The following is a 27,988-nucleotide window of genomic DNA, read 5'->3' on the forward strand; positions in this document are numbered from 1 at the left end:
ATGACATTCTGCATACCCAACGCTACAAAATAAAACCATAAAACGTTTTCTTGCAATTTTAACGATCCCTGTGTAAGTTTTTTTAGTTTGCTTGGACTAAACATTAATGTGGGTGTAAACTCATCATTGTAGTGAAGAAAAGAAAAAAAGTAATGCAACTTGTTTTTATTTGTTCATGTTTAAACTTTCAGATTGGTATTTTTGAATTCAGGTGTTCAGGTTGATGAAGCTTATTGGCGCCATATTTTTGTCAGATCGATTATGCCACTTAATAGGCAATTAATAGTAATTTGACTACATACATCCAGAGATAGAAACATGTGCAAGTTTAGTTCGACCCGTATGCCTGTACTATGAAACTTATATCAACTGTGGTTTTGGGGGCATTTCTGGTAAGATTGTACCTGTATTCTATTTACTTATTTGCATTTTATTTTTTTTATTTAATAAAAAAACATTTAGTTTTTATGAGTAGTTTTTTTGATATCGAATAGCATGCATTACACGTGTGATTCGAGTTTATTATTTCAGTTTCATATACTTTTCGATTTAAGATCCAAACTTTTAACACACACATTTTTTTTCTTCAAAGATTATATAATTTTTAAGATTATATAATGTCACTTCGTAATAAATATTAACCTATGATAGTTGTCGTTTTTTAAATAACTTTTGATCCATTCAATTGGCAAAGCACCTATAATAGTCGTATTAGTTAGTGTCTGATTGCAGAGGCTATACTATATGGGTTTTATCATACAATAAAGCTATTTAACAATCCATTAAAAAAAATATAGTTCGCCATTACATTACTGTCTGATTGTAGATGGACATTTAACTGAAGGTTCAGCTGTTCTTCAATCACAAGACCCAATTAAAACCTAAAAATATGTTATTTCTTCACTAGGGTGAAACGTGACTCTTTTCTATCCGAGTTCAAGTTTTACGATCGAGGTGAAGCCGAGGTTGGATGATGAGCGAGTGTTAAAAAGAGACATTTTGTCCGTGTGATGAACAATATTTTTCGTCACAGTGCAGTATTATGTAAGGACCCTATTACATTACGGTAGCTAGCCACGTATGGAAGCCGGTTCGTCAGCCACGTCGCCAGCCACGTCGTTAGCCTCGTATCAAAACCGTCGTGTAGCAGGCTGCGTCATCAGCCACATCACCATCCACGTCGTCATTTACGTCGTCAGCCATGTCGTCAGCTACGTTGTCCGCCACGTCGTCAGCCACGTCGTCAGCCTCGTATCAAAACCGTCGTGTAGCAGGCTGCGTCATCAGCCACATCACCATCCACGTCGTCATTTACGTCGTCAGCCATGTCGTCAGCTACGTTGTCCGCCACGTCGTCAGCCACGTCGTCAGCCTCGTATCAAAACCGTCGTGTAGCAGGCTGCGTCATCAGCCACATCACCATCCACGTCGTCATTTACGTCGTCAGCCATGTCGTCAGCTACGTTGTCCGCCACGTCGTCAGCCACGTCGTCAGCCTCGTATCAAAACCGTCGTGTAGCAGGCTGCGTCATCAGCCACATCACCATCCACGTCGTCAGCCGCGTCACAAGCCACGTCACCAGTCACGTCACCATCCACGTAGCAAAACCATCGTGTAGCAGACCGCGTCATCAGCCACGTCACCATCCACGTCACCAGCCACGTCACCATCCATGTCACCAGCCACGTAGCAGGTCACGTCACCATCAATGTCTCCATCCACGTCACCAGCTACGTCACCATATACGTCGTCAGCCACGTCACTATCAACGTTACCATCCACGTCACTAAACATTTCACCATCCATGTCACCAGCCACGTAGCAGGCCACGTCACCATCAATGTCGTCATCCACGTCACCAGCCACGTCACCATCCATGTCACCAGCCACGTAGCAGGTCACGTCACCATCAATGTCTCCATCCACGTCACCAGCCTCGTCGTCAGCCACGTCGCCAGCCACGTCACCAGACACGTCACCATCTACGTCGTCAGACACGTCACTATCAACGTTACCATCCATGTCACTAAACATTTCACCATCCATGTCACCAGCCACGTAGCAGGCCACGTCACCATCAATGTCGTCATCCACGTCACCAGCCTCGTCGCCAGCCATGTCACCAGCCACGTCACCATCCACGTTACCAGACACGTCACCAGCCACCGTAGTGTAAAAGACTGCCATATAAGTAAATGTTACAACGTGCACTTCCACAGCTTGGAGCTTGAAGGGTTAAAATGTCACCTGTTCAATAGTGTAAGCAAAGCTTGAGATTCTGTACAAGCCAAGAATACTGTGCATTTGTAATCCATGGGTATTTCTTGTTAAGTGTTGTACGGCATGTGTATCAGTTGGGGATTCATTATACAGTGGATTCGTATAACAGGCAGATGGTTAATTTTGTTTTACTTTGTTAAACAATTATGCTGCACTAATACAGGGTGGGAAAAAAGGCCCAGGAAGGATAATATTTCAAAAAGTAATATAGATAGAGCATCAGAACTTGGTACACAGTTACTGGACATCAAGATCATTTAACACATTATTCAAAGAAGCCCAGCCTCTTTAGGGGGAAGGTCCTCTAGGAGTCAGAAGAGCATTTTAAATGTAAGCATAGGTTGATATGAATATTAAATTAAATTGTCTTTGTTAGTAAAATACAATGCGGCATATCCAAACTCAATCGTACGACGGAGTAAAAAATCATAGCTATTCAAAGATGCATTAAATTTGCATTGCTATTGTATTCTTCCTCCGCAGGGCGGCACCCGCTAGAAGTTGTGGTAGCCGTTCAAATATTTAAAATGGGAGATTCGAGAAATCTTTGAACGGCTACCATTTTTGACTCGGTAGTCCGTTTGAGTTCAAGTTTGTGGCATAGTATTCTAAGTGTAAAGGTCTTTAACGTGATTTTCTTATCAACCTATGTTTACATTAAACACGAACTTCTGACTCCTAGTGGGCCGTCCCCCTGAAGAGGTAGTGTATCACTGGATCATGTGTTAAAATTATGACGATACCCAGTAAATGTGTACCAAGTTTTATAGTTCTATCTTTATTTATTTAAAAAAAATTTAATTGTCCTGGGACTTTTTCCCCAACGTGTATAAAAATAGCAAGGAAATTAAGAATGTACAGTGTTTTCCTCCGTTGTCTTTATTTTAAAAACATCCATGTACGATTTTCTACCGCCCAGTTTTAGGTCTCGTCGGTAATTTATTCTTTTCAGTGGAGAAGTTTGCTAAAATAAATATGTTAATCTAATTAGTTCTATGTAACGGCACCAAACGTTTGTTATGTTGTGTATTTTTCTTCGATCATGTGTTTGTCGCATCACGTCAGCATGACATCATGTCATACATTAGATCATACTATGATGTTTTATCTTTCTACCTTCAATGTTTAGGATCAACATGTTTACGTGTAAGATTGTGTTCAAACTGAAATGTGATTATACTGTTGCAGATACCTCAGAGCCTAGCTGAATTTGGATTTGGATTATTTTCGAAGGGGACGGAAACCAAAGGCCATGGTAACACTGATATTTATTAAATCAAAATTTCTTTATCTATACGGTTATTTTAAAACTTAGGTCACAGCGTGTATGTGTGTGTGCGCGCGCATGTGTGTGGGTTTGTTTGTTCGAGTGTGACTTTTAAAACATTTTTATAAAAATGCAAAATTAAATATATTTTTTTTATGTTATCAAAAACAACTAACATACATTGAAATTTTCTACCAAATCAAAAACCCTAAGCTACATAAAAACGTTTGTAAATTTATTATTATTACAAACAAAACAAGTCTATTTACTTTTACTTTTACCATTACAAAGGTGTTTACAGTTTTTTTTCGTAACAATATTAAAGCATCAATCTTTCTTTGATAATGTTATTATTATTTTTAATGAAGCCGTATATTTATCTTTCAGTTGTGGACTTTCCTCTACAAAAACATGCGTTTTATGAGTCACGCCAAACCTTGCCGAAGCAGAACGACCCAGAGGATAATATGAAAAGTGGTGGAATCGCTGAGAAAAACATTAAATTCGTACTTGGAAAGACTTTGCTTCTTAAATGCGTAGAAGTGAACAATGAATTGATAATGTTTGTATACGGCTCAGAAGGATACTTCATAGATAGATTGAAGGTAGACAAAAGCAAAAAGTTTGGTTGCAATCAATTGTTGGAAAACATTTCTGTACGGGACGATCCGACTTGGAGTTTAACACCCGAACGTACTAAGTTTGAATTCAACATCATCTACAAGTTTACTGTGGGGAGGAAAGGTCGGACATATAATTGTCTCACCAGAACATACACGGTAGTCATCTATCTTCACTATCCCACATTGGAGAGAGGAGCCGGAAAAATGACGGATTGCAATGGGGCTGAGACTGTAAGTTTAAACTGCCTACTGTAATACGTACGTCAATGTGACAAAATACATCTCAACCAACCCATATGGTCTTGCAAAAGCCAGGAATGTCTTGAATGTGGCTGTAATTTTATTGTTAGACAAATTTTATATTAAAAGAAACCCATGAGGCTTCAACTGCACTTTATTTATAGTATAACATTTCTGCGTTGCGAACTGTTACACCAAATTGTAATTAATATAAGGATTGTAGTATGATAATTGTAACTAATGTCCCCACAAGCCACTAGTAATAAATATATCGGCAACTGTTCATAGATAAAACCATACACAGATAAATATACGCCCTTAGTAGATTCATCATCCTTATGAAACGACTGAAGCCAATTTTTGTCTTGTTTACAATTTGTTTCTTATAATTTCAGTAATTTAAAACCACGTTTTACTAAATAAAACGATCTAATTATAAACAATAACTCGTCCACTATTTATATAACTAAACGGTAAAGCACCAATCATGAAATGAACCCTAAAATAATAGAAAAAATATTTCGTCAACACTAGCGATCAGTTTCACCAGACATGAACTAGACATGAAAAACGAGCTTCACAATTTACAATGGGATGAGAAGTCTACTTGTGTTGGTTAGTCTATGCTGTTATATAGGCATAACAGTAATGTGGTTTTTTACCATTGTTATTGCACTTATTTACCCTAAAGGGGACGAAAAATTTATCAAAGCTCAAATTTATGAATAACTTCTTGATTAGCATTGTAATTGTTATTGAATTACAGAAAGTAAATAAAAGATACATCCAATAACACCTACCAATGTAGGTATTTTAATCTAGAATTAATGGTAGTGTAAAAATAGTGGCACGATCGTGTAGTCTTGTTAGTGACCAAGATCGGCATATTCTATGGATTAAATATACTATTACAATACTTATCTTTAGGTTTAGGTATTACTATACTTATATCTTATATCTTTAGGTAACTCCCTATGATTTAAATCACGTTTAGATAAACATTTATTACAGCAGCCTACCTCTTACTAAAAATTGTCATTTCATTTTTTTCAGGGTACTGAAAATTCTGAAAGGGGTAAGTATTCACGATTAAAATAACACCCTTTTCTCGAACTAGATTTATTATCTACAACAGTTGTTAGAATATAGTTGAAAACTAGCATTTGATAGAACCGTGCTCTATGTGTATTAAATGTATTCTCTTTCTAAAAAAACTGTTCTATAGATTTTCTTTTACAATAAATAAAAAAAAAACTAAAATTAAAAAAATATATTTACTTATTTTATTATAATGAATTTACTGTGTTTTATAGCATACTTATTACCACGGGGAGATAACGAAATCATCAAATTTCACCTAGATGGTGATCCTTTTGAAACACCTGTCATCAACACTTTCAAAACTGGCCTCAAACTCATTTGCCAACGATACAACACGATCCCGGCCGGATATAAAATATCAGTAGGATTTATAATGTATGAAGAAATAATCTTGGAAAGGTTAACTCTAGACTCGTGTAAACATGGAGATGAAGGAATGTACATCAACATAAAGAAAGTAAAGAAATACCCTGATGCAGACAAAGAATTTACACTGGTGTTCCAACTAACTAATGGATACTGTTATAAAATGGACATTTGGTTTCAGTTTGTGGACAGTGTAAAAGATGTGGTTAATATTCGTCGGTACGCTCCTGGTGAAGTCAGTTGTCCAAGTGATTGGACTAGTGACGCTGCAATGGACGTCCAAGCGCCTTGGTACAAAAGACTTACTGGGGTTTTCGGATAGACTCATCTGATGGAAAAGATTTATCAACTAAATAAAATCATGTTGACATATTATTGGCTTATTTACAACCATAGCGTAGTTAGGTAAAGTTCGAAGAGATTCAACGATATTTTAGATTAAATATAAGTTAGATATTTTATCGACTCAGGTGTACTTTTCGTGAGTCATAAATATCGAATGTATGATTTTCATGACTCACACACTGATTTTCACACACTACACTGCGGTAAGGTTAGGTTAGGTTGCATTCTACTTACTTTGGAATATGATAATAACCAACAAGATAACATAAAAAAATTTAGAAAATTGTTAAAGGGATGAATTTAGTCCTTATTTAGGCATGTTAGGATGGGAGGTCGTTCTTTATGTTGATTTGGGACTGTATTAAGTGTTTTGAAGTTAATTTAGATTTGGAAGGTAAAGTTTGAGTCATAATGAACCGAGTTGTTGGTTTATGTTATCTCTTTTATGTTATGATTTTTTTCGTCTAATTAGAACCCTGGGTAAGACACTGCAAAATACTATTTCAAAACTGTTTGCAGTATTTAATATTTTTGGACCAGCTGCATGGAAATGTGAAATCAAAATTAAGTTTACAATTCTGATTGTTTACATTTAAACATTGTGCGTTTGTTCTTTGTTACCGTGGAGATCAATAAATATTTAATTTTAAAACTCTCACCTCAGAACTTTGAAAGCCCGCGGGGCAGAATTCTAGGTCAATTTTGAAGGAAGGATAGTTGTGTATCCTCGGAGGTGCAGCTTTTTATAATTAATTCGAGCCCATTTTTGGTTCAATATTTTTTTGTGTATCTTATACAAACACACAGACAGACAGAAATGACCTCTTATTTATAATAGCATGGATGTTATAGCCAGTTGCCATGTATTGCTAGGAGAATCGTTTTGTAAAACTGATTTTTGATAGCTATAACAATATTATTAAGAAATTTGAAGGGGATTTTAGACACATTTATTTTTGAAACTGATAAAAATCGTTACAAAATACACACAAGAGTGTTGTATACAGAACGTGAAATAACAGTCAACCCCAGACACCGGATATTACAACTGTATTTTGGAGACTAGTTCTACCTCAAGCAACACATCCCACATCCAGAGTATTTATACTTTTCTAGAGTTTACACCTTTCAAATTTCCAATAGTAAAATCATTGAGCTATTTAAATCCTGTAATGGGCTATTTATTTTGTGTATTAGATGTACATAAATACTTAAACTTGAAAACTTTGAGGATTAAAATATAAATTTAATGGTTCTCAACCCAAATCATTACCATTTAAAGGTATCTAAATGGACAATTATAGGACTAAACTAATTATGGTAGTAATAGACAAAGTTTTGTAAATATGTTTGAGATGACATAACAATATAGTCCCGTGCCTTTAATCCAGATTAAATTATTAATTTAAGTCAATGTTGTATATACATAATATATTATTTAGATAGCAAAAATATATATATATATATTTTACAATCTTAGTTCAAAAAGAGTCCTCCGTCCTACGTTTGCTAGTCATTTGTGAATAATTATGTATCATCATTAAACATTACATTGTACACAATTCGTTAATTTTAATCAAAATTACTAAGATCAACTTATTTATCTTGTTTTGCTTTTACCAAAAAATCATTCTGTTATACGGCTTTATTTTTTTATACAAATAAAAAGGTAAATAAAGCTATAGGTGTAAAAGTAAGAAAAACAATAATCTTCCTACATAATGTTGAACAAATACTACAAATACCAAACATACTCAATATCAAGTATAAGAGCTATACAAAATCCTAAATCCATAAAAGCTTTCCATCTAAATGTTTTGCACAAACTGAAACCAAAACATTAGAAGCCACACTGTCGCCTGTCACAGAGATAAAACAATGACTTTTGTCACCAACAATGATTCATCGACAGCTGATCATTTCATTACGTCACCTAATTTGACGCGTAACAAATGATAACCAAACACATGATCAATCTCTTGTTTTAGTAGTTCAGGCTTGGTGTTCACATAAGTTTTAACCATCGTGATTTTTACTGTGATTAATATCAAAACTAGTACTCTGTTGCATAGTTTATAGTAATGTAACATCTGTGATACAGAGTAATGTTAACTCGTCTAAAATATACAGAGTGTCCCGTTAGTAAACAGCAAAACTCCGGAAAATGGTTCTATGGGTAAAATAGAGATAAAATCAAGATTAAAATTTTTCACATAAACATTTTTATCTCTGGATATTTTTTACGATCATTAAGAAACTTGGTATGTATGTTGAAATAAAACAGACCCGCGTCAGTAAAAGAAATTATCCTAATTAAATGTAAAATGCAGTATCAATATGGCGATAATTTGAATTCTTTTAATTGAAATTGCTAAAAATGGATAAATTTATGAAATAAATTCTAAAACACTTTTACTAACCATTCTTCATTCCCTATCAAACGATGTAAAGATAAAAAAGATAAAATTAAAAATTTGCTGAAATAATGAATTGCATGATTTTCAGTTGTAAAATGTGGAAAACCTGACTAGCTTAGCCTTATTCTACCCCATTTGACATATAAATATCGTTATATCTCTGTTATTTTTATTCGATCATTTTGAACTTGGTATCGTTTGATAGGGAATGAAAAAGGCTAAATAAAAGTGATTCATAAAATCAGCCATATTTTAGTAATTTAACATTGAAAAACTTAAATGGCCGCCATTATTAATTTTTAGTTTAATCAAGTTACCTTTTTTTTTAACATTGTCACCTTATGCACTTAACATGACCTTAACATACATACTGTACCATATTTCATAAATGTCGGTTGAACGAATTCAAAGATAAAAATTGTCATGTAAAAAATTGAAAATGACGGATATCTATTCTTGATTTTCTCTTTATTTTTACCCAAGGAACAACTGTATAAATTTCCCCACGATTTTCGAACACCCTGTATATTTTAAATAGGTAGACTAATCTACAGCTTAAGATGGACTCAATAACTGAGGGATGTCATATTTATTATGGACATAAAAGATATTTGTGATCGAGGATTTTTGGACCTCGGACTACAGAATTAAGGCACCAAACTAGACTAGCCTAAAACAATATTGTTTACAAATATTTTACAACAGACACTTAGGAACAACATCCTTTTCTTAGTAGAATCAGTAAATGTTTATTCCAAGTTTCTAGCTATGTATGTTTATTTTTTTATACTCAAATCATTTTATAAAGTCAAATCTTTCTTTGGCACAAAAGACATCGTGGCTTTAACAAAAACTACAATGGGTTGAACGTTGTTATACTCCTTTTGTAATTAGATTTTATAAAGATTTTTTGAAAATATGACTACATCGTTGGAAGTAAAGGAGAATAGATAAAAATCAACGTTACTTTTATAATCGACTTCTTCGTCGATACAACTATCAACTGTGGTAAAAATACAAGCCCAATATTGTTTATTTTGAGAATCCGTTTTATTTTTTTATACAGGGTGAGTTTTAATTGTCCCCCCCCCCCCAACTTTTTTCTACATTTTTTCAAATATCAATCCCAGACCACTTCCAAACATTGTTGGGTAGTAAGTACTTCATTTTGACAAGGTGGCCATTTCCGGCAGCCATCTTGGATCCGCCATATTGGATGCAAAATTTTTCAAATGTAAAGGTGGGGTTGTGACCCATTATTTCGAACTAAATTTTTACCCTGATTACAATGCCGCAAACCGTTTAAAAAAATCTTGATTCATTCTAAAGTTATGAGGGCTTTTTAAAACTTTATTTTTAGCCCATTTTAACATTGTGCATTTACAAACTAAGACCATAATCTCAAAATAGTGCTAAATAAAGATAAGTATACACTACCAGTAATTGTCGACCTATTTTCACTTGGTTATGACTGATGTATTTTTTTCGGCCGCCATCTTGGATCCGCCATTTTGAAATGTGATAAATTATTTTAAATATGAAGGGGGCGTTGTGACCCATCATTTCGAACTACTTTTTTAAGCTGAACTTAATTCCATGATCCGTTTTTCATTTTCATTTTTTGATTTTGAAATATTGACATTTTTAACAAACAAATTTCAATATTTCATAAATAAAACTTGATAACAAAAAATGGATTGCGGCATTGTCTGGGATTGATATTTGAAAAAATGTAGAAAAAAGTTGGGGGGGGGGACAATTAAAACTCACCCTGTATAAAAAAATAAGAAAAATATATTTGTAGTTATTTCTAACTAAGTACGTTTAGTACACTTAGTTTTTTTGTTGGATGAAGTAGATATTTAGTATGGTTTTAGTATGGTTTTTTCATTACAAAATGAAATACCAAACAGTTGGAATTTCGTTCCCCATTAAATATAAAAAAATATTTACAGTTGATTATGAATGGCATAAGCAACTTTCTTATTTTGTTTTATAAATTACGGTTGGTGCTAAAACATGCTAAAAAAGTACTAAAACATAATATTTCTATGAATTCAGTAATCTTAGTATGAACCTTAGACCCCGTTAGATATTTAGTATACTCAAGTATTAGGTTACAAGTACATAGAAATGAAATGAAACATAAAGTGTTTATTTGATAAATTTAACTCAAGATGAACATAATCAAATTAATACAGAACTAATGAGCGTGTAAGCCACAGCAAGTCTGTTTGTGACTTGTGAAGACAATCTCTTACAGTTACCAAGATATGTGTCAACAATGTGTAAGAAACTGTTATCGTAACAAAACTGGAGATGACATCGACAATGACGTCATAAAATTTCAGCTGCAAGTAGAACAGCTGATTTGTCGTAAGTTAATTAATTACAAACAACCTCTACTACCAGACAATCTTTATAGATATTTACAGAATATTACAGAACTACAACAGTACTTCGACAAAACGTATAATGTAGTGGTTTCAATATACATTTTACATTGTAGTGCTGAGGTTAAGACTTGACATGCTTACTCTAGGGAAGCATAACCGTCACAGCATTGTTTTCTTCCACATCTTCCTTACCGGGAATTGAAACTTGCACTTTAAATAATAATAACACGTGTTGGTTAGTACTTATTATGAATATCACAATTTTATTTTGCACAGTTGGTAAACATGTTATGCAATCGTTTACGGTTAAAACTATTTTATTCGCTTTACCGGTTTAATTGTTTTAATAAGAGAAACACTAACAAAAACTGTATCAAGAAGAAAATATAAACAAATAAATAAATTACACAAACTATTCTTAAAATTGGGTTATATTTAATTGTGATGTTGCATGGGAAAAATCTCCACCCACCTATCATACTATTTATATTTTCTTACTTTCAAGCTATTACACAAATGTGTCTCGAAGTATAAATTTTGTACCAGGCAAAATATATATAAATGGTCAACAATGAATTGCTTATTATGAGTGTATGTGAAGCTTAAAGTTCGATAAATAATTTAGAAAATGTTTTTATCCTTTTAATATCATATGCACTACGCAGCCCGTTCCTATTCATAAAGTGTCTATCTCTTTGAATGTCAGTGAAGATAAATGATGGAAGTATGAGAGTCTTGAATCAAACCACGTACAAGAATCAGTTCTTGATACGTAATACAATTCATACAGGACTTTGCTGTTCACTCCACAGCTATGATAAATTTTACTCTTGGGTTTAAATTTACAGGAATATAAAACCTAAACCTTACCACAATGTGCAACATTAATAATAGAGTGAAGATAGATTGCATGTTTAAATAAAACTGATAACCAAAAAAATTTATAATCGCAGAAATATAATATATTAGTTTATAAGCAATGTAATTACTGATTTCACAATTATGTTTTCCTTTTTGAGTTTCTCGTGTCCACATTGTCACAACTCCATGAATATAAAATATTTACATGTGGTGGTAATTAATTATTTGTCACGTTTTAAGAGCATATAAACAAATAACCAAACAAATTGGAAACATGGGAACTGTTTCATTGAATAGCAAATTTAAAACAGATTTATACAGTAACTGTAAGACAATAATTATAAAAGTATCAGTAGTTGAATATACTGGTTATACAAAGTGTGGAAAAATCACTCAAATAGTGAGTGTAAGCTATGTTCGATCTAAATGAAATGTGTTGTGGCATAGTTAGCATTGCAAAACCAACAATAAACCTTTCTACACTAGCTGTGTATGACATTTGGTGAATCAAACCAAACTGACTTGAGTAACAACATTACTCAAGCAAAGAAGTATTTGGTTTCATTAAAGCAAATCTGTAATAACTGTTGAAAGAAGGCTTTGTTTAGAGTATGGCCGTAATTCTCCGTGTAACAATTCTATAAAATGTTGGTACATACAGTTCAAACGACTGGGATGTGTCCAACACATAGTCTAAAGGGTCCTCATTCCAGAAGAACTTAACTTACAATAAGAGTTTAGGTGATTTTTACAGTCTTTTTATAACTACTTTTCATAATTGCTGACAATTTTTTAATAACTTTTGTATTGACTGTATAAAACTATTTCAAATTTGCTATTTTAATGAAACAATTCAAATATTTCTATGTTGTTGGTTATTTATTTATTTGATCTTTAAATGTGTACAATCATTTATGACCATCATGTATATTCTACTATTAATACTACGTTTTAACTGTGCTAACAACTATTTAATAATTAAACACGTTAGTGTTTTTATTTTCATGAAAAACCACACGGACCAAGGCATAAAGAAAATTTTGGCTGTAAGCATAACAAAGTGTGAGAGAAATCGTAGAGAAAAATCGGATGATATTATTCCACGTCGTCAGCAGTCCACTCTTCTGCTTAGAGTATCTATCTACATGTATGTCAGAGTATATAAAACAAGTAGACTTCCGTATCTGTTGGCACAAACAACCGAATGAAAAAATCGATTATTCGATTGTTTCATTCGATATATAGTTTAGTTGGTTAGGTTAGGCTAGCTAATCAAACGAAATATAGGATAATCGATATATCGATCGATATTTTCATTTGGTTGTTTTTTTGCCAACAGATATATATGGAATTCTACACTGAGACTGTGAACATAGTTTACTTTATATCATTTCAAGCAAAAAAGTATGTAACTGGTACATTAATACTTATGCTGAACTTCCATTCGTCAGTATAGGCATTGTTTCATAATGTGCAAACGATTTGAACATTGCTTTTAGGTATATAATTGCTTCATCAATGTTTATCTCTAGATATCGAATTATGTTTAAACGTCATGCTTTTTCTAGTGTCTGAACTAACTGTAACATTTAACCAGCAGTGTCTATTGATGCATCTTTTGATTATTTTGTTTAAGTAGTTAGAAAAAACTTAGTTATCAACACAAAAGAATTACCGTGTACAGAGTTAAAAACGTTTCAACGATAAGTAAAGTACTTATTATATTATTACTATCATTTCATTTGTTACTTTAAACTGTTACTTTACTTGTTACTTTATTATCATTTAAATTTTAACAATGCAACAAACGCAAATAGTATTGAATATTACAGAAAATACGGTATGTGAAGTTTAACGTAGCAATTGGTAATGTGGAATACAATCGAGGTGTTTTTATTTTGTTCACTATACTAATATTATAAAATCAACCTTTACGTTTATAAATATAAAAATAAATGTAAACTTATATATTTCAATTCGATAAAATATCTGGAATATTGTTTTTGTCCCAAAAGGGAATTGAGTGTTGTTTGAAAAGCTTGGAATTGACATTCTATCGCTTATAACCTTTTCAAAATATTTTTCTGTCAAAGTTGTTATAATATGTTTACAAACATCTTTACACCATTTTACTTTCATTTTACAAAGGTATCAGAAAGTATGTATATTAGTTAAAACAAAAAAATTATTAGTTTAAAATGCAGGTTAATGTTTAAGAATATAATTTTGTAAAACCAAGAAATGTTTGTACAATGTTTTTCTTAACCGACGTTTTGTTTTTACCAAAGATGTAACTCATTATATAACAACGATTTGTTTTCCTTTCCTTGTAAAGAAATTTTGTTTCTTTAAGCTCCATTGTATGGAAATAACAAAGACAAAGTGTTATATTGTTTACTACAAAAATGTTGTAAACAACTCCTTCTTTACATTCGTTAACAATTCTTAAAGCTGAAAAATTTATTATAGATGATTTTTATTATAAAATTAATGAAAAGTAATTTATAAAAAATGAATTGGCTTAAAGACATAGTCATCGCCAAGATTTAAAATTACATCAATTATCAAACAAAATAATACAAGTACGTAAATAAATGTTTTACTTTCACCTTATTCAAGTGTGTAAAAATTTCAGTAATTTGAAAATGTTATACTTTAAACGGATACATTCCTTAATGTAAGGAATTTTAAGGTTCAAAAACTTATGTAGTTATAACATTAATTTGTTTCGTAAACACATTAAAGCGTAACAAAATACATTAATGTACTAGGTGTAGGAATTTTTGTATTTTTGTAACTGAGAATTTTAAATTTCTGTTATAAAATATTGTAAACTTGTTCAAAATTTATAGGCTATACATTCCAATATTATAAAGGTTTATACTTTTATACTCTAATTCTAATGAAATTATTTTGCGAGCAGGGTAAAGGGTTAACTTGCGTTTCTAGGAAAATGATCTCTCCAGTAAAACCTTAATCTTTTTCACACCTCATACATTTCCTGATAAACCGTCTATCTAAAAAAAAAAACACTTTTATTTCAGAAATATTAAGACATTCATTGTATCCCTAATACACAGTTTCTTGGCCATTAAGTATAAACTGATTTGGAAGCAGAATACTTTAGTGTTTACAATGTTCACATCTGAAAGTTTCTATTTCGATTATGATAAAATGCAATAATAGGGGTTTGATACTTAAAAAATAGACTCAACTGCCCTTGTTTGTTGGGCTTTTGGGAAATGGTTCGAGAAAAAAAACCACTAGGTATAATAGCAACAAACATAGAACATATTACATAATGTATTAATATTTAACTTACATTTGAGAATAATCGCTAAGTTCAATTCAATCTTCATTGATGACATAGAAATAATCGTTCTAGTAAAAATTAGAGAAATCACAGGTTCTTAATCTTGATTAGCAAAACATTACATTGTAATTTAAACATCTGTTTATAGAATAAGGAACTGTGCTATTAATTTTGGCTTAATAAAACCTAAGGCCAATGCCTAAGAGGGAGGAGGTGCGAGGCGCTACTAGTGGTAGAGCACAGGGCTAGAGAGCCCAAGGTTCCGGGTTTAAATACCGCAAATCACCAATGGGTTCGACATATAGTAATTCCACAACCATTTAGGACTAGCCTAAAGTAATGTGTAAAACTGTTCTGGGTAAGAAACTTGTCAAATAAAGAAGTTTTATATTGATTAACAATTTTTATTTTAGGAATAAAATGTTACCAACTGAATTATTTGTAAATACAAAACTAAAACAATCTCCAGATGATCTTAATAATAACTAAATAAATATTAAAGAACAACAAACATATGACATCTTCTCTTCCCTTTTTTTTTAAAGACATGTTCTTCTTGGTGGATTTATTTGTCTACCAAATGAGGAAAAACAATTAGGCTCAGTTCCAGGGTCATCAGATGTTTTGGATTGTAGTTGTCTTAGCATTACCCCGTTGCGACGTAACATGCCTTCGTTTGTCTTAACTGTGTATGATCTTGGAGCTACCTTATTAACTATCTTCCCATCTTCTCTCCTATCTGGAATATACACGTTGCACCCAATAGTGAATAGCTTTTCATCTCTCACTCCATGCCGTTTATTGAAGTAATCTGCTTGAGTTGTTCTATATAGTTTGTCCAATTCTCTAAATGTCTTGTGATCTACCATTTTAGGCTTGAGATCTTTCGTCAATGACGGTAGTCGTGTTCTTAGTCTTCTTCCCATCAACAATTCCGAAGGGCTGTACCCTGATGGACCTGGTGTTGACCTGTACTCCAGTAATGCAAGAGTGGGGTCTTTGTTCTTTGTAAGCATCTTTTTAAGCGTTTGGACTGCTCTTTCAGCTTCACCGTTTGCCTGATGGTGTAAGGGACTACAACAAATAGTTTTAAACCCAAAATCGGCTGCAAAGGCTCTCCATTCTGAGCTTGTAAACTGTGAGCCAGAATCAGAAATTACGATTTCAGGGATCCCATGTCGAGCAAAACAGGCTTTCATCTTCTTGATTAGTTCATCTACAGTCATTGTGGACACATTTATCATTTCCAAGTACCGTGAATAATAGTCCACAACAGCCAAGTATTTGCCTTTCACAAAGTCAAAGTAATCAACTGCTATTCTTTGCCATGGATAGTCAGGAGTGTCTGATTGAATCATTTCTTCTGACTTTTGGTTTTGGTGTTTAGCACAAGTGTCACAATTTTCAATCAAGTTATGTATCTCTGTTGTAATTCCTGGCCAAAACACAGATTGTTTTGCTCGGAGGACTGTGCGTGTAGACCCGAAATGACCATCGTGCAGTTTATTCATGATATCTTTTCTAAGTTCAAATGGGATAATAATTCTTTCTTTATAACATATCAAGTCTTCTATTATAGATAGGTCGTCTTTAAAGGTATACCACTTTCTCATACTCTCTGGCACATCCTTCTTATATTTAGGCCATCCATTTTCTGTGTATTTCACCAACATCTGACATTCTTCACACAGGATCTGGGCATTCTTTATTTGTTCCAATCTTGACTGTGTTGCTGGAAAGTTTAAAGATATTACCTTAATGTGTGCCTCTACCTCTTTTGTGAACTCATCTGTAGAATCTGGGATCGGCGCTCGGCTTAATGTGTCTGCTGTAAACATTTCTTTTCCGGGAATGTGTTCGATGGAGTAGTCAAATTTCATCAATCGCATTTTGAATCTCTGAATCCTAGCTGGTATTGTGTCTAGGTCTTTGCTTCCAAGGAGCGAAACTAATGGTTTGTGGTCTGTTAGGATTCTAAATTTTTTTCCAACTAAAAACTTAGAAAACTTTTCTGCGGCCCATGCACATGCAAGAGCTTCCTTTTCTATCTGGGCATATCGTCTTTCACAGTCCTGTAAGGTCCTTGAAGCAAACATCACTACTTTGGGAGATTTATCTTCAACCTGAAGTAACATTGCACCCAATCCATATGCTGATGAATCGGCTATAACAATAGCTTCAGCATTTACATCATACTTAGTTAAAGATATTGATTCATTGACGGCCTGTATAGTGTCTGAAAGGGCTTCTTGGTGTTGATTTGTCCAACAAAATTGTCTATTCTTTCTAGTAAGCTCACGGAATGATTCAGTTTTATCAGCTAAGTTTGGAATGAACTTGTTCAGTTGATTCAACATACCATTTAATCGTCGAACTCCCGCAATATCTTTAGGAGGGGGAAGTTCCTCGAGTGCTCGTATACGATCAGGATCGACCTTGATACCATCACAGTCGATCAGGTTTCCAAGAAACTTCACAGATGTTTGGGAAATAGAACATTTTTCTTTGTTCAGTACAACCTTGGCTTTTTTTAAGCGATCTAATACTTGAGTGAGCCGGTAATCATGTTCCTCTTGTGTTCGGCCATGTATAAGTATGTCATCCATGTGACATAATACCCCATCGATACCATTTAAAAGTTTAAACATCTGTGTAGTGAAAAACTCTGGTGCGCTTGTAATGCCAAAGGGTAATCTCTTGAAATAAAATCTTCCAAATGGAGTAATAAAAGAAGTTAGTTTAGCTGTGTCAGGTGATATTTTTATCTGCCAAAACCCTGACTGGGCATCTAGTTTTGAAAATATTTTAGAGCGTCCAATTTGTCCTAGTGTTTCTTCTACATCTGGTAGTATTATCTTTGGCCGTTTAACATTCCTATTAAGTTCAGTGTAATCGACACACAAACGTAGACTACCATTGGGCTTAAGTACTGGTACTATTGGTGCACACCAGTCAGTTGGAGACTCTACTTTTTCTATCACTCCTAAGTCCAACATTCTGTTCAATTCTGTCTCCACTTTTGAACGTAAAGGAATTGATATGTTTCTTGGAGCTCGAACCGAGTACGGTTGAGCGTTTTCGTTCAATTCAATCTTATATTCTCCTGGAATGCTACCCAGACCAATGAAAAGCTCAGGGTGGCTAGTTAATACAGAGTCTAAGGTAATTGAGTTAAGTCCTGCAGTATCAGGTTTTCTGAGGGTTATGAGATTTAAAGATTTAATCGCAGGAATTCCAAGTAAAGGTTCGTTTAATCCTGCAACAACATACACCTTTTCTTTCACCATTTTCCCATCGTAAGCTATGTCTGCTATAAACATACCTCTTACATCTAGTTCCCTCTGATCAGCATTCCTAAGTATACGGTCAGATTTCATAAGTTTTGCATGAATTACATTTGTAGGAATGGCTGTAACTTCTGCACCTGAATCAAGTTTTGCTTTAACTAACTGATTATGGATAAATATTTCTACATACCAAGAACTGGAGTCATAGCATGAAGCATTCACAGGTCCTAAATATGCAACTGAAGCTTCAGTGTTGTCAGGCTTGTCCAAACGTCTTATTTCGTTAAGTCCTTTCGTGTTGCCCGTTGTTTTAGTCTCTAATAATCTGCTTCTGCAATGTTTGGCAAAGTGGCCGATTTTTTGGCAGTAATGGCATGCTAAATCTTTAGCAGGGCATAAGTGCCTGGGGTGCATTGGACCTCCACAGTTCCAACAACATTCTTTCCTAGTTGTCTTTAAATCATGGGTTTTGTTAAGTCTTGCACTTTGTTTTTGGTCTGATTTGATTCGGTCAACTTCTGCATGTTTTCCTTGGCATATCATTTCTAGTTCAGCTGCTTGTTTGCTGATAGACTCTTTTTGTTTGCATTTTTGGACTGCTTTTTCCAATGTAAGATTTGAATCTTCTTGTAATTGGGCCGATAAACGTTTGTCAGTTATACCCACTACAATTCTATCACGTATTAGTTCTGCTTTAAGGTTCTTGAATGAACAGTGTTCGGCCATTGAGCTTATGTCTGCCAGAAATGTATCAAATAATTCATCTGGTTGTTGTGATCTTGAATTGAACTTTGCTCGTTCGTATATGACATTTCTTTTGCCAGTAAATATGTTATCAAAGGCTTCTGTTACAGATTCATATGAGGCTTTGTCATCTTCTGAGAGGTGTGCTGTTGATAAGATGTCCTCAGAATCAGGCCCCATACAGTAAATCAAGCAGCTTACTTGTTTTACTTGAGGTTCATTGTCCAGTCCTGATGCAATTCTATACCTTTCAAATCGCTTAAACCACTTTTCCCATAACTCTGGATATTTGGAATCAAAAGGTTCAGGAGGTTGAAACATGACTGATGTAGTCCTATTTTGCTGCTGTCTTGGTTCTAGAACAGTATGTGTTTCTGATGATTGATTTGATTTGTTTCCTCTGATTGATAATCTATTGTTTTTTGGCATTTTAAAAAACTAAACCGCTGCCACCATGTCAAATAAAGAAGTTTTATATTGATTAACAATTTTTATTTTAGGAATAAAATGTTACCAACTGAATTATTTGTAAATACAAAACTAAAACAATCTCCAGATGATCTTAATAATAACTAAATAAATATTAAAGAACAACAAACATATGACAAAACTGACGCCCAAGGATGTAAAGGTGGGAATAGATAAATACCAATACCTTTACTAACAACTTGGTTTGGCTATCATCATTTTTAAAGAAATTTACGTCAATGAAAGTGAAAAATGTACAAACTGTTGGCTGTGCTTTATAAACTAAAGTCGTAACCCAAAAATGTTTGCAGAAACTTTGCTTGTTATCGGATACTTTACGAGTTCATGAATTCGACATTGGTATTGACCTAGGCCTACATGTGGCTTATCTTGAGCTCGTTAATCCGTAAGCTAGTTATTTAAACTTTTCAACAATACCATTGATTTCAACGAATAAGCTTTATTTCTTTTGTGAGCTTGAATAATTCAAAAGCAATTTCAGGCGTTTATATTGAGGTTCTAATGTAAGTAGTTTTTTTAAAGAATTAAAGAACCTTAAACACTTATTAAGGAAAGTGGTTTACACCTCTTATCTTTTGGTAATGAATCATTTGCAACGAACTTGATTAGGTAAACAAACCAGCAAGATTTTATCAACTTAAATGGTCAAGATATCTATATTACTACTTATTAAAGTTTGTTTTCATGATGGTGTGAAAGGTCCTGGATTACCAATAAATATTTAAAATCACGTAGGCCTACATAGCTACCGGTACTTATGGCAATAAATTAGAATTTATCATGAAACTAGTTTTTGTACTAAATTGGTATACTCATTGAGTAAATTAGCATACTTATTGTTAATATTAAAAATTTAGGTAAAGTAGTCTATGGTTAAGTATGCTTCACTGTTGTAAACCCAAAATTATAGTTGTCTAATGCAATCGAAAGGACAAATAAAGTCAGGTATTAACTATTTTACAATACAAATTTTTACGAAATTAAAAGCCTCAATACAACAATAAAGCTAAAATACAAAACTAACTGTGTCAGCTCTAAATGATGATAAATATACTAAATAATATTACATTTTACTAAATATACAAGGATATAGGTTCTTTAAAATCTAGTATATTTTGGTTAACACTTAAACTGAACATGAATAATAATGTTTTGACTTGATTGGTTGGTTGTTCAATATCTATATCAATATACCAACCATATACACTGTATATACACAACTATTAATTAAATGATTAATCCTAAGCTTATCTACATTTAATGTTTATAGCAGTTCCATTGAAAACTGTTATGCTATTTACATAACAATCATTCTTAATATGTAAATAACCATGTAAACACTGATAGCTTAAAAGAATTACTGTAAAATTAATTACCTAGCACTAGAAGTGATAAGGGTAAGGTGATGATTAAAAATTTGTTGTATTTAGAATGTATTATTATAATACCGTATACTTTGTTATTAAAGTATAAAGTTCTTTCATTCCTTATAAAGCCAAACAAGCTCAGTAGGTATTTGTGGAAGAACTTTTGTCGTTAATTGGTATTGTTGTTTAACAAGTTTTGTATCAGGACAGAAGTTAGTTTAGAGAACTTGGTTCTACAAATCCCAGCTGTGCATGTAAATATTAAAATTATATATTCTTATTTTTTATTTTTGCAGTTTTAAAAACCCCTAGGTCTGTTGAAGTTCCTAACAAAAATTTATGGTAAGAAGTATTTTTTAAACTTAATTAGCGTCGAATGTGATAAATAAGTTTGATTTCTAAGACAGTATAAACTGCTTGTAAACACAGTCATTAAGAATACATTACATATTAAACTAAATTCTCATACACTTATAATAGTTTAGTACATCCTTTGTACGTGGAGCTGTCCAACCCGGTACTTCTATTGTAATAGTTTTAGTGAAACTAATTTGAATGGGTAAACAATGCACTATGTAAGTATTATTTAGCTAAAATAATGGTGCGGGTGAAAAAATACTTTGTTCATCATAAGAGAAAAATAGAATATTTAAATTTATTTTCATATTTTCATACCATTACAGATTTTTTTAAAGCAACGTCGATAGCCTAGTCGTATACTATTTCGTTATTCTAATGCAAAACAGCTGTTTTAAATATATGCCTTGCGTTGCTGGTCTACAAGAACTCTTTATCACCCTAGAGTGAAAAAGAATCAGCTAGATTCGGGGTTTATAGCTACGCATGTTTCTAACATTGTAGTTCGTACGCTGAATTTGCGGAAGGAAATATTTTCTATAATAAAAACATAATACGTATAAAAATGTTTTTGGTTATCTATTGTGCTACGTTCTTTTCTTACTCCAGTGACAAAATCATTTATGAAAATGAAACAAATTTGACTTATTTGAATTAATTATTTTTTTTGGTAGAATAGCAACGTGTTTCTTTTAAGTAACATAGTACCTGTAAAAAAAAAATAAATAAATAAAAATATGAAAATAATTTTTCAAGAAAATTTTGTCATACATTTATGAATTAGACAAGTGTACGTCATTATTTGAGTTTTATTGAGAAGTTATTATGCTATTAGCTATTTATGTCATTTTATTTAAGGTTTTGTCACAACATCACAGTTTTGTGATTTAGCGATAAAGATAACGATGACGTCAAGCAAAGAGGACTAGATAAGAGTAGTGTCAGTTGTCGCTACGACATTATAGCTTTGCGATCAAACTCTAATGGGTTTTTAAATATCTTATGATTTGGTTTTTGGAAATAAAATATATAAAACAAGCTACTAAAACCACGTCCAATGTACCTAAAAAGAGAGTCATTATTTTATTATTTACACAGCTTATTTTGGTCAACTATTAACTTTGGACCTACACTATATAAATTTTTTTATCAACAACACTATTGTTGTAGTATTGAAAAAAATTTATTATTTTTTAAGTTTAAAGACTCTAAAATATTTTACAAATATATTTTTTATATATTCAAGTTGTTATTTATTCAATAAGTAGGAGCTTGAGAAATAGCCATTTCAAATTTATGACAGTATAATAAGGTAATTAGTGCAATTTTGAAAAAAAAAACACACTGATGTTCTGATGTTTCTGAGTAAAAAAATCACTGATTTCGATTTATGGCATGGTAATGCTATATTAGAGGCTTTAGAGGGACACTTCGGCTTTGGAGGGACGGGATTGGTTAATTAAATTTAAAGAAACACTAGAGTTTTGAGTTAACTTTACCTATTGAGTCAATCAATTGATAATTGCAAATTAAAAAAGCTAATTTTCCAATATACTGCTCTATCTATGATTAATTTTTTTTTTAGTAATGTTTATTAATATTACGTGATTACTTTTTCTTAATATAACATTCTAAATTAACTTGCCTAATATAAAATAATTACGAGAACTAATAGGACGATTTGAAACATATATTGATTCTTCTTATTAATAGTGAGGTATCTAGTGTGGATTTAAAAAAAAACTATGTTTACAAAATTATTGAATAACTCCTATATGAGCAACTGATAAAAAGCTTGATTGAATCTCATTATTAGAAAAAAGTACTTCTTATACAACAAATATAAAAAATATAAAAAAATTATATTTTAATAAAAAAGTTTTAGAATAAAGACAGATGTTAGAGTGGATATTGGGGATTCAACAACTAAAATAATATTTGCGGTAAATATGAACGATATTGTTTATTTGTTGAGAGAATAAGTGTCTCTGTAGTGTTTGTTTCGTTCTCCATCAACGTCCAAAGCTTGGTTAAATAACAAAAGTTCAAACATTTAACAATTTTAATCATATGGTTGGGTTTTTAAAGAAACATTGCATTAAGTGAAATCATAAACATATTTTTTGCACTTAAAAAATATATTAAATCCCTAACATTTAATTTTACTAAGTTACTCATAACTATGTTTGCTATTAATTAAAATTTTATTTTTCTATTAATTCACATTTCAAATTAGTTATAATGTGCTTACTAAACTTTTTTGTAATTTAGATTATTAAAATTAAAATTAACAACATTTTGAAACCATACGATATTTTCACTTATTAAGTTTCACAAATTTTCTATTGGTTTAATGAATTGCATATAAAATTGCATGAATATGTCTTTAATATGTTATAAATTTACATATTAATTACGATAAATCAAACTTAAATAAAAAGGGTTTCTTAAGAACTTTGTTATTGAGCTTCGTTGTATCTTAAATCATAAAACATATTCCTAGATTGTTTGTACTTCCTTATAGGTTAGGAAATTATTTAACATATAGTACATTTTTTCCAGGCTCGCCTAGCGTCTTAGGACAAAAGAGATGTTCCTTAATTGAGTGTTTTTATTTAAATATTTTATAGCTTGTCGTTTTAATAAGTTATATTTTAAAGCTGTATGATAAAGGACAAATTGGGGAAATTCATTTATACAGGGTGTTCATTTGAAAACTTTCCATATCTGTTGTGTGCAAAGGTAAGGCTTTTAACACTTGTTTGTTCTCATTTCCACCTAATTTGGACATGCCAAATCCAATAAAATTATTTTCAATTTTGAAAAATGCCCCAAAAGGGCCCAATTTGGGGGGTAGGGGTGCTTTTTGAGAAATTTTCAAATGTAAACATGGGTTGTGTGATACATCAATTTAAAGGTTTAATCACCCCGATCATTTTGGTGAAAAAAAAGTTTAAATATCTTTAACCGTATTTACAGGGTGGGTCAAAACGTTTTAAAAAAGGACTTTGAAGTTAAGTACCGTATTACCCTAACTACTGAACGGAACAGCGCCAAATTTCTTTCCAAGCTTATTCTTGAGCTACTCTTTAAGATAACTTGTAGTAAGGGCATTTTCCAAGTTATTTTCTAATTTTTAAAAAATCTCAAATTTTAAGAATAAAAGAAAGCTGAAAACTCTAAATTCTTAAATAGCAATGTATAACAAATTTCATACCACGAGAAAGGTCCTTTTTTAACAAACATTTTACGTATTTAAGTTTCCTTTCTATCTCTTACCGTTTAAAAATTGCAGTGGAAAAACATAATTTTCCATGGTAAAATTATAACTAGTTTTCTAATAAAACACATTGCACTTTGTTCAACGATGTAGTAGGATTCATAACAAATTGATCGACTACTTTTACGTGTGTCAGAATTCATCTTGGACCCTTCATCCTGTTCTTTTCTCATTGGTAACTGAGCCAGTTTCAGAAAACTTCCTAACTAAATCATTTACAGCCATATGACTCAAGGTTATACCTGGATATCTATTGTTAAACACTTTGCAGTTATCCTGGAACACTTTTGTTATGACCAATAAGTAAAATAAAGTCTATTTTTTTAAGTTTCCACCATATTTGATTAGGTACTACAGGAAATGGTACTTTTGAAATTAGTACTACCATTGACTAGACAATGGTACTACAGAAAGCGGCCCACGCTTGGGTTTTTCTCATCAGCTATAAAACTTGTTTTTCACAAAGTAAAACGTAATGACTTGTTTGCCTATCTGCCTAAAAATAATTATGAATTGTTTCCTTCAGATATTGCACCATTTAATGTGTCTAGAGACGAATTTTGGCTGTTTTATTAGAAAACTAGTTACAATTTTACCATAGAAAATTATGTTTTTCTACTGCAATATTTAAACGGTAAGAGATAGAAAGAAAACTTAAATACGTAAAATGTTTGTTAAAAAAGGACCTTTCACGTGGTATGAAATTTGTTATACCTTGCTATTTAAGAATTTTGAGTTTTCAGCTTTCTTTTATTCTTAAAATTTGAGATTTTTTAAAAATTAGAAAATAACTTGGAAAATGCCCTTACTACAAGTTATCTTAAAGAGTAGCTCAAGAATAAGCTTGGAAAGAAATTTGGCGCTGTTCCGTTCAGTAGTTAGGGTAATACGGTACTTAACTTCAAAGTCCTTTTTTAAAACGTTTTGACCCACCCTGTAAATACGGTTAAAGATAATTAAACTTTTTTGCACCAAAATGATCGGGGTGATTAGACCTTTAAATTGATGTATCACACAACCCATGTTTACATTTGAAAATTTCTCAAAAAGCACCCCTACCCCCCAAATTGGGCCCTTTTGGGGCATTTTTCAAAATTGAAAATAATTTTATTGGATTTGGCATGTCCAAATTAGGGGGAAATTAGAACAAACAAGTGTTAAAAGCCTTACCTTTGCACACAACAGATATGGAAAGTTTTCAAATGAACACCCTGTATATGTGTTCATAAATTTACAAAAATTTACTATTTTTATGTAAAATATACACTGATTAAATTAATAAACAATTCTTGTAATAATTTTAAACCAACGTAGTCAATAATTGTTAATAAACTTAACAAAAACTTTAAAAGCTACGTGTCTTTACTTTACGTTTTTACTATACAACTTCATTTCAGTTTTAAATAAAATCTAAAAAAATTTTGTATAAAAAAACTACTCAACCTTTATACTGTTGTGGATTATATTGTATTTTGGAGGAAATGTCAATATTGATTTTATGTCAGGATGTCTTAAATCCCAGGAAATTACTTCGGCTATCGGCTTAACAGGTTTGGGTCAAGCCCGACATTTGGTTAACGCGCAGGAAACATTTTATATTTAATATTCTATTTATGATTGATAAGAAAGACGAAAGGGGGTTTTTGCTAAGGCTTTCGATGTAGGCGTAGTTTTGCCAAACTGTCAAGGAACTGTAACTGTCAAGTAAATATAGTTACAGGAACACGTATTTTCGGAATATCCTCTAAAGCAAAAAAGACTGTTCGTTTAAATATTTTTATACATGTGTATGAAGGCAATAAAGGTCTAGAGAATATTCCTGAATATACGTTTATGATACGGTTTCCACAACATCTATTTAAATATATTTATTGAAAGAGTAGGCTTTTAAAATGCAACCAATATGATATATTATGGTGTTTTCACCTAAGATAACATTTTTGGAACATTAAAATACAACTGGGTATATATTTTTTGGCAGATTTGTTGAAAAAGTTATAGTTTCAATTTATTTTTTTATTTGAACTTTTTTTCAAATAACTTATTGTTCATTTTGTGTATTAGTTATTGATACACCGAAGATTTTAACATGTATATAATTTGTTACGAAAATAAAATGCCCTGGTTCTATTACTTACCTATTTTTTAGCAATTATTTTTTATTGAACACAATACAATAGAGAATTATGATTAGTGTTTAGTACTAATCATAACGGCTTGAAACGATTTCACTTTGTTTTTTTTTTTTTTACTTTTTAACGCATGAATTAAATTCTCCAACACATGGTTCATTGTATTCTCACAAATAATAAATACAGTGGAACCTTGATAACAAGACCCTCGATATAGTAGAAGTCAACCTTGATAACAGGTATTATTTGTTAATCCCCATGAAAGTCTATTTATCAAGGTTCTACTGTAAATATCGGATTATTTACCTAAGTCAAAAACGATGAATAAATATTAAAATATACGGGAGAATACAACGACTCTAAAAGAGTCAATTAGTTAAATTGTGTTGGACATGAGTCATAAAAATAAATCGCCAGCTAAGTTTTCTGAAAACTGGAGGGAAACTGGCTGTCGTTTTGGAACTTACCTCTTTAATTTTAATTGGAAACTATATGTCTCAGAAGTCAAGAGTAAAATAAAATATTTTCGAAATAATATAAAATAATCAGCACGTTTGCAAGTATTATTTCCACAATTGTTTATTTTCAAGTATATAGCCTGTGAATTAAGTATAAGATTGTTGCTGGCTTATGTATAGTTTAATCAATAATAATTTGTTTAATACCATCGCACTTTTTCTCCTTTAAATATACGGTATACCTACCCACAACTGAATGAAACATGATAAAATCAATAAATAAATCAAAATGTAAGTTATTTTTCAATACGGTTTTAAGTGACTACATTAAGAAGATATCAGTGAAATTTAGGTTTAAAATCTCTCAAAAAAGATTGAACCAATGAAATCAGACTAATAAAATTGTTACAAACTGTTTATAATTTTAGAGTTAAGATTGTTAAAGAAGATCAGAATCTATCAACAAATCAAGCCTATACTGATTGATCTCTAAAAAATCAAGAAATCATAGAGTAATCAAAGTTTCAGACATTATTGAAATATTTAGGAAATGTATGTATTTTTAATGTAGAATAGTGTATAACTCTGTCTTACTCTGTGTTGATTAGAAACACTAAATTCTGTAGCCAATATTATGGAATAAATTATACATGCATTAATTCAT

General features: G+C 31.9%; 1 protein-coding gene across 1 annotated transcript; it reads left to right on the plus strand.

Annotated features, from left to right (window-relative positions):
- The first annotated feature begins 288 nt into the window (after positions 1-288).
- LOC128983459 (uncharacterized) lies at positions 289-6,250 on the plus strand. The gene is made up of 5 exons (XM_054402756.1): positions 289-392; positions 3,470-3,536; positions 3,936-4,402; positions 5,465-5,486; positions 5,725-6,250. The coding sequence occupies exons 1-5, from the start codon at positions 354-356 to the stop codon at positions 6,198-6,200; spliced, it is 1,071 nt and encodes a 356-aa protein (XP_054258731.1). The 5' UTR covers positions 289-353; the 3' UTR covers positions 6,201-6,250.
- Positions 6,251-27,988: the final 21,738 nt, after the last annotated feature.

This window comes from Macrosteles quadrilineatus, unplaced genomic scaffold (assembly GCF_028750875.1).
Source record: "Macrosteles quadrilineatus isolate MER2022 unplaced genomic scaffold, UCM_ALF_1.0 Scaffold_1__1_contigs__length_201487025, whole genome shotgun sequence".
Classification (NCBI taxonomy): Eukaryota; Metazoa; Arthropoda; class Insecta; order Hemiptera; family Cicadellidae; genus Macrosteles; species Macrosteles quadrilineatus.

What these genes read in the sequence shown, in the direction of transcription:
- LOC128983459 (XM_054402756.1), top strand. Translation starts at nt 354, where the DNA reads ATGAAACTTATATCAACTGTGGTTTTGGGGGCATTTCTG. An exon ending in ATTGCAATGGGGCTGAGACT is followed by an intron (nt 4,403 to 5,464) that starts GTAAGTTTAAAC and finishes CATTTTTTTCAG; the next exon opens with GGTACTGAAAATTCTGAAAG. An exon ending in TACTGAAAATTCTGAAAGGG is followed by an intron (nt 5,487 to 5,724) that starts GTAAGTATTCAC and finishes TGTGTTTTATAG; the next exon opens with CATACTTATTACCACGGGGA.